The sequence below is a fragment of the Taudactylus pleione genome, unplaced genomic scaffold (genome assembly GCF_031769625.1).
Source record: "Taudactylus pleione unplaced genomic scaffold, aTauple2 ptg000200l, whole genome shotgun sequence".
In the NCBI taxonomy this organism is placed as follows: domain Eukaryota; kingdom Metazoa; phylum Chordata; class Amphibia; order Anura; family Myobatrachidae; genus Taudactylus; species Taudactylus pleione.
In genome coordinates this window covers 37,383-46,017 of record NW_028284602.1, presented here as the reverse complement: position 1 = coordinate 46,017, position 8,635 = coordinate 37,383, and the positions used below count along the sequence as shown (strand labels likewise).

The 8,635-nt window shown below is 45.0% G+C and overlaps 1 protein-coding gene across 1 annotated transcript in view; it reads right to left on the bottom strand.

Moving 5' to 3' along the window:
• Positions 1-711: 711 nt before the first annotated feature.
• LOC148518678 (kinesin-like protein KIF9) overlaps positions 712-8,635 on the bottom strand; it is a 31,731-nt gene continuing 23,807 nt past the window's right edge. Inside the window, exons 4-6 of the mRNA XM_088477196.1 lie at positions 5,582-5,697; positions 3,637-3,741; positions 712-894 (exon numbers count right to left, since the gene is read on the bottom strand). Of these exons, the coding sequence (XP_088333322.1) occupies positions 787-894; positions 3,637-3,741; positions 5,582-5,697 (329 nt within the window). The 3' untranslated portion in view covers positions 712-786. The remainder of the gene's footprint in view (positions 895-3,636; positions 3,742-5,581; positions 5,698-8,635) is intronic.

Below are 8,635 nucleotides of genomic sequence, written 5' to 3'. Positions count from 1 at the left end.
TGTATCTCTGCTATTCAGCCTAAACACCACTGGTCCCCAGCTATCTTCCTCGTGAGGAGAAGCCTCATCAAGCCCCCAAGCTTCTTCAACACTCCCAATACCCGAACCGACCCTCCGGCTCCTGACCGTGTTCACAAAACCCTAGAGACCTGACAGCACCAAAGGGCGTAACTGAGCTAAAGCATTACCAGCGGCCTCCTGGACTCCATGATTTAGGAGGCAGGCACCAAGAGGGGCGTTACATCATACAGTTTTCCAGGATTGTTGCTGAATCATCCAAAAGGCACAGTGCTGACCATGAGGAGAAGACTTACTTTCCAAGGTCTTTATTAGCTGTGGTAATTGTAAAAGGACCTTAGTGCCATCTAATTACATGGATGCTGCTAATTTGTCCTGTCCTGCTGATAGGCTGTAACAAGCTCCTGTCTCCCGCCGCACAGAGGTGAGCAGTAAAATCGGCGATATAGAGGGTACTGCCATAGGTAAATGTGCGCGGCCATGCATCGGCAAATCACCCGTTTGTGTCTAACCACTGGCAGGAGCCATGGCCTAGAGCTGATCCCAATGTATAACCTGAGATATAACATCAGGCGTACTGTACACAGGAGACAGCGCTATAAGAGCATCAGTCACTCTGCGTATTGTATATATGTCTTTATTAAAGTGTAAAGAGAACAATAACCGTATACAAAAGTAATTTATAACTAAGGCTGTTGTGAAAGACTTTATTGTAATGACCAGAAAGATGTCCATCTGGAGCGCCCCCTAGTGGAGGGGTCTGTGGAGTTACACAGCTGTGAGCAGGGAGGGCGGCTTGTTCTTCACATTGCTAGTTATCGCCCCTGCTTTCTTCTTGCCCGGGGTAAGATGAGCCATGGCGCGGCTGTAATTGTACTGTGGTAATGAGATTATACGTTATTATTGTGTGACAGAATGACAGCCAGAACATCAGCCCCCTCTATGGTAACTCACACCCCTGTGCATGGTCCCCCTGGTCCAAATACTAATACCAGTATAAGCTGGGGCCAGATGTGAGCAGAATACAAAATAATGTGTATATACAGGAATGATCTACAGCCCTCTATCACAGCAAAGTGGGTATGCATGTGTGTGTATATATATATATATATATATATATATATATATATATATATATACAGTCAGGTGCATAAATATTGGGACATTGACAGAATTTTCATATTTTGGCCTCTATTCACCACCACAATGGCTTTGCAATGAAACAGACAAGATGTGATTTAACTGCAGACTTTCAGATTTAATTTGAGGGTAATTACATCCAAATCAGGTGAACGGTGTAGGAATTACAACGGTTTCTATATGTGCCTCCCACTTTTTAAGGGGCCAAAAGTAATGGGACAAACTAAACAATCCTAAATCTAACTTTCACTTTTTAATACTTTGTTGCAAATCCTTTGCAGGCAATTACAGCCTGAAGTCTGGAACGCATAGACATCACCAGATGCTGGGTTTCATCCCTGGTGATGCTCTGCCAGGCCTCTACTGCAAATGTCTTCAGTTCCTGCTTGTTCTTGGGGAATTTTCCCTTCAGTTTTGTCTTCATCAAGTGAAATGCATGCTCAATCGGATTCAGGGGATTGACTTGGCCATTGCATAACAGTCCACTTTTTAGCCTTAAAAAACTCTTTGGTTGCTTTTGCAGTATGCTTCGGGTCATTGTCCATCTGCACTGTGAAGCGCCGTCCAATGAGTTCTGAAGCATTTGACTGAATATGAGCATATAATATTGCCCAAAACACTTCAGAATTCATTCTGCTGCTTTTGTCAGCAGTCACATCATCAATAAATACAAGGGAACCTGTTCCATTGGCAGCCATACATGCCCACGCCATGACACTACCACCACCATGCTTCACTTATGAGGTGGTATGTTTTGGATCAGGAGCAGTTCCTTTCCTTCTCCATACTCTTCTCTTCCCATCACTCTGGTACAAGTAGATCTTTGTCTCATCTGTCCATAGGATGTTGTTCCAGAACTTTAATGGCTTTTTTAGATGTTGTTTGGCTAACTCTAATCTGGTCTTCCTGTTTTTGTGGCTCACCAATGGTTTACATCTTGTGGTGAACCCTCTATATTCACTCTTGTGAAGTCTTCTCTTGATTGTTGACTTTGACACATATACATCTACCTCCTGGAGAGTGTTCTTGATTTGGCCAACTGTTGTGAAGGGGTTTTTCTTCACCAGGGAAATAATTCTTCTGTCATCCACCACAGTTGTTTTCCATGGTCTTCCGGGTCCTTTGGTGTTGCTGAGCTCTCTGCTGCGTTCTTTCTTTTTAAGAATGTTCCAAACAGTTGATTTGGCCACACCTAATGTTTTTGCTATCTCTCTGATGGGTTTGTTTTGATTTTTCAGCCTAATGATGGCTTGCTTCACTGATAGTGACAGCTCTTTGGATCTCATATTGAGAGTCGACAGCAACTGGTTCCAAATGCAAATGTCACACCTAGAATCAACTCCAGACCTTTTACCTGCTTAATTGATAATGAAATAACGAGGGAATAGCCCACACCTGTCCATGAAACAGCTTTTGAGTTGATAGTCCCGTTACTTTTGGACCCTTAAAAAGTGGGAGGCACATATAGAAACCGTTGTAATTCCTACACCGTTCACCCGATTTGGATGTAATTACCCTCAAATTAAATCTGAAAGTCTGCAGGTAAAGCACATCTTGTTTGTTTCATTTCAAAGCCATTGTGGTGGTGAATAGAGGCCAAAATATGAAAATTCTGTCAATGTCCCAATATTTATGCACCTGACTGTATATATATATATATAATTACACACACACACGATCACTCCTCCTCTGTCACAGCATAGTGTGTGTGTGTGTGTGTGTATATATATATATATATATATATATATATATATATAAGGGATTATATAATATGATTGGGATGTCCATGGAGTTGTTGGAAAGACAGAATTGCAGAGGAATGGGGAATGTGTTAAACAACTGACGCTAATACAGGATTATGACTAATTTCTAGGTGTGATACATTGTTCCTGTAGACACGCAGATACATTATTTCCACCATTAAATACATTTGTGAGCTTGTACGCATCCTCCTGTAATATTTATCTCTCAGTTTGGCTTTTTGTAAGATAGATAGAAATCTGTAGACAAAGCAGTTCTTAGCCATATCCAAGGTCAACAGAAATTAAACCTCAGTGGGCTGAAAGCAGGGCCAGATTAACAATGGAGCAGATGGAGCTCCAGCTCCAGGCCTCCACATAAAAATAGGCCCATCATCAGCATGATGATAACCAGCTGCCTAACTGGTCACAGGGTCGGCCATAAATTATAAGTATTAAAATAGTTTTTCTAGTTTTCACACAAAATGATGCATTTTTTTTTCTATTTTTATGTATTTAGGGAGAGAGAGGGGCTGATAGTGTATGGGGTGTACACCCACACAGCACTGGTTACAGCTGCTCCCCTTATCACTATAGGCCCTTGAACATTTTTCAGCTCCAGGCCCACGTGGCCCTGATTCCGGCCCTGGCTGAAAGAAATGCTTTGGTGAAAACAGCCGAAATAAACAGCAGGGTGACACAACGTGCTTATTATAATGGGCAGAGGGGCGGTACAAACCTTCTGATCGGACGTTATTCTAGCGCTGTGGAAAGGCAGAGCCCCCGGAATCCCCGTTAGCAGCTCCTGTTGCAGTTTATCGTACCTCTCCTGGTCATCTTCACCCTGCAGGACACCACACAGTGTATATGACAGGTTCTCATACTTATAACGTCAGTATCTAAAGGCTGAATAGCCGGTGGGGGCACCTGTAATATACACAATAATCCCGGGAAGGTGACTGTTTAGCAACATGGTGCCCTCGCTGTCATGTACTGGATGGCACCGTTTTCTATATGCCACCGCAAGTTCCTGACCTAATTATTTCCTTACATAAAGAGGCCGTGTGAACCCGCATATGTAGCTGTGTAAAGGGGCGAAATGGATGCAAAATTATTAATTCCTTTTTAAAAATTGTGAAAAGTTGTCGAACAGTTGTCAGGAACCTCTGCAGCGTGCAGGGCAGTAACACTTCTCTGTACTGGGGTATGTAACAATGTCACTCACACCTTTGTTTTACTGCCTATTACGCAAGGTTGGCTATGCTGGATATATAGAGGAGATTATTCACACTGATCAGCAGCATTAACACCAGCCTAATATTATGCAGGTCCCCCTCGTGCCACCAAAACAGCTCTGACCCATCGAGGCATGAGCTCCACAAGACCTCGGAAGGTGTCCTGTGGTATCTGGCACATCCAGATCCTATGAGTCCTGTAAGGTGTGAGGTGGGGCCTCCATGGCTCGGACTTGTTTTTCCAGCGCATCCCACAGAGCCTCGGTCAAACTGAGATCGGGGGAGTTTGGAGGCCAAGTCAACACCTTGAACTGTGTCATATTCCTCAAACAATTCCTGAGCAGTGTTTGCAGTATGGCCGGGTGCATCATACTGCTGAGAGAGACCACTGCCATCAGGGAATACCGCTGCCATAAAAGGGTGTTCTTGGTTTACAACAATGGTTAGGTAGGTGATACGTGTTCGTAGTAACATCCACATGAATGGCAGGAGCCGAGGTTCCCCAGCAGAACGTTGCACAGAGCATCACACTGCCTCCTTCCCATAGTGCATCCTGGTGCCATCTCTTCCCCAGGTAGACGACGTACATGCACCCACCGTCTACATGATGTAAAAGAAAACGTGATTCATCAGACCAGACCACCTTCCTCCACTGCTCCATGGTCCTGTTCTGATGCTCACGTGCCCAATGTCAGGGCCGACGAGAGCCGCACTGGGCCCAGGTGACGGGGCGTGGCCTAATCGCAGGAGGCGTGGCCACGTCCCCTTAGAAAAATATATATATATTTCTGTGCGCTGGGGAGGTGGGCGCTGTGTCCGGCACAGCCAATGGGAGCGCAATGAGCGGGATCGCTTCCCCTATAGGCATAGGAGACTGCTCCGGCTGCTGCTTTAGCAGCCACGAGCAGTCTTCCAGTGCAGCCCAGCACACAGCAGCGTGTGCTGGGCTGCTGTGACTTAAGAGGGAGGGAGGGAGCCGTGCCGGACCTGGGCCCGGGTAATTTGTACCCGTCCGCCCCCCCCTCTCTGCGAACTGGCCCATTGTAGGTGCTTTCGGCAGTGGACAGGGGGTCGGCATGAGCACGCTGGACGGTCTGTGGCACGCTGGACGGCTGCGATGCTCTGTGTTCTGACACCTTTCTATCACAGCCAGTATTAGCTTTCTGTGTTATCGGAGCAGAAGTTCTAGTGTTCACTCTCCACGCGCATCAATGAGTCTTAGGCGTACATGTCACTATCGACACTTGTCCTTCTTTGGACCACTTTTGGTAGGTTAACCACTGCATCCCGGGAACAGCCCCAGAGATGCTCTGACCCAGTCGTCTAGCCATCACAATCTGGTGACACACACACACACACACACACACACACACACACACACACACACACACACTCAGACACACACACACACACACACAGACACACACACACACCTCTCTCTCCCCTTACCAGTGACAAAAGCTTATTGACTGGAATCATCCCAGGTCTCAGAGAGCCTCCAACTTTCACAGAATTCTGCACATCCTCCGGAATGAGAAAGGACTCGTTATACCAAACCTCAAACTCTGTTAGGAATAAAACCAAAGATTATCATCAAATGTCATCACCCCCTACTATAAAGATTATCACCATCACCCCCCTACAAAGATTATCATCATTATTATTATCATTTATTTATATGGCACCACAAGTGTTCCGCAGCGCCTTACACAGTACATAAACAAATAGGTGACCAGTGACTTACAGAACAATACAATGCAGGACAAGGACATGGATAATATACAGTCAGGTGCATAAATATTGGGACATTGACAGAATTTTCATATTTTGGACTCTATTCACCACCACAATGGCTTTGACATAAAACAAACAAGATGTGCTTTACCTGCAGACTTTCAGATTTAATTTGAGGGTAATTACATCCAAATCAGGTGAACGGTGTAGGAATTACAATGGTTTCTATATGTGCCTCCCACTTTTTAAGGGGCCAAAAGTAACGGGACTATCAACTCAAAAGCTATTTCATGGACAGGTGTGGGTTATTCCCTTGTTATTTCATTATCAATTAAGCAGGTAAAAGGTCTGGAGTTGATTCTAGGTGTGACATTTGCATTTGGAATCAGTTGCTGTCGACTCTCAATATGAGATCCAAAGAGCTGTCACTATCAGTGAAACAAGCCATCATTAGGCTGAAAAATCAAAACAAACCCATCAGAGAGATAGCAAATAAATTAGGTGTGGCCAAATCAACTGTTTGGAACATTCTTAAAAAGAAAGAACGCACCGGAGAGCTCAGCAACACCAAAAGACCCGGACGACCACTGAAAACAACTGTGGTGGATGACAGAAGAATTATTTCCCTGGTGAAGAAAAACCCCTTCACAACAGTTGGCCAAATCAAGAACACTCTCCAGGAGGTAGGTGTATATGTGTCAAAGTCAACAATCAAGAGAAGACTTCACAAGAGTGAATATAGAGGGTTCACCACAAAATGTAATCCATTGGTGAGCCTCAAAAACAGGAAGACCAGATTAGAGTTTGCCAAACAACATCTAACAAAGCCATTATAGTTCTGGAACAACATCCTATGGACAGATGAGACAAAGATCAACTTGTACCAGAGTGATGGGAAGAGAAGAGTATGGAGAAGGAAAGGAACTGTTCATGACCCAAAACATACCACGTCATCAGTGAAGCATGGTGGTGGTAGTGTCATGGCGTGGGCATGTATGGCTGCCAATGGAACTGGTTCCCTTGTATTTATTGATGATGTGACTGCTGACAAAAGCAGCAGAATGAATTCTGAAGTGTTTCGGGCAATACTATATGCTCATATTCAGTCAAATGCTTCAGAACTCATTGGACGGCGCTTCACAGTGCAGATGGACAATGACCCGAAGCATACTGCAAAAGCAACCAAAGAGTTTTTTAAGGCTAAAAAGTGGAATGTTATGCAATGACCAAGTCAATCCCCTGACCTGAATCCGACTGAGCATGCATTTCACTTGATGAAGACAAAACTGAAGGGAAAATGCCCCAAGAACAAGCAGGAACTGAAGACATTTGCAGTAGAGGCCTGGCAGAGCATCTCCAGGGATGAAACCCAGCGTCTGGTGATGTCTATGCGTTCCAGACTTCAGGCTGTAATTGCCTGCAACGGATTTGCAACAAAGTATTAAAAAGTGAAAGTTAGATTTAGGATTGTTTAGTTTGTCCCATTACTTTTGGCCCCTTAAAAAGTGGGAGGCACATATAGAAACCGTTGTAATTCCTACACCGTTCACCTGATTTGGATGTAATTACCCTCAAATATATCTGAAAGTCTGCAGGTAAAGCACATATTGTCTGTTTCATTTCAAAGCCATTGTGGTGGTGAATAGAGGCCAAAATATGAAAATTCTGTCAATGTCCCAATATTTATGCACCTGACTGTATATTGCTACATTAGCGACCATAACACCCAGATAAGCAACAGAAAATAAGCAACCAAGTGTTAGGTGCCCTAGTGGGGAGTAAGAAGCAGGTGAGAGAGTCGGATAGGAAGATAATCACTATTAAATATCATCACCCCACAAAGATTATCATCATCTAACAAAGATCAGAACCACACAAATATCATCAAATATCATCAGCACCCCACAAATATCATTAGTACCCCACAAATATCATCATCAAATATCATCAGCACCCCACAAATATCATCATCAGCACCCCACAAAAATTGTAGCCATTAAATTTTTCCACCCCACAGGGAGCAAGTGCTTTCATTGGTGACCTATTTGCACAACTAGATTTGGGGACACACAGAGAGGAGGTGGTGCCTCATAGATCCCTCTCCCAGGTAGGAAAAGAAGAGTACGGAGGTACAGATGTGTCCTCATTCACTATTGCTGCAGTCACGCCAAACAGCCCTTCCCTGCGTGCCAGGTCCTGTGCCGTGCTTTCTTTTTTACCAGAAAATGCTTCTGATTGGCAATCTATTGTCACATGACCGCACTGATTCATTTGACATGTGACTTGTATACCTGTGTGCGTCTGAGTCTGTATATGAAGGGAATCGGTATGATGTGCCGGCTGTCGGGATACCTCCTGTCAGAATACAGACAGCGGCATCCCAATGGTTGGTATCCCGACAGGGGTTGGGTGAATAAACTTACCCTCTTCTCTTCTCCCCCTAACCCTCCCTTCTGGTAGCCTAACCCTCCCTGTTAGTTCCTGAACCTAAGTCCCCCCCTCATTCATGCCTAAACCTAACCCTCCCCCCTTAGTGCCTAGACCTAACCACCCCCCCAGTGGTGCCTGACCCTAACCACCCCCCCAGTGGTGCCTAAACCTAACCTTCCCCCCAAAACCTAACGCTAATCCCGCTGACTGCCCTCACCCACCTTCCCTGCGGCTAAGAGGACGGGCGCCCCGGACTTACCTCGTTCGAGCATCCATCCGTCTGTGCTCCAGCGTCGGGATTAAGATAGGCGTCGGTATTTAGACGCCTATCTTAACTCC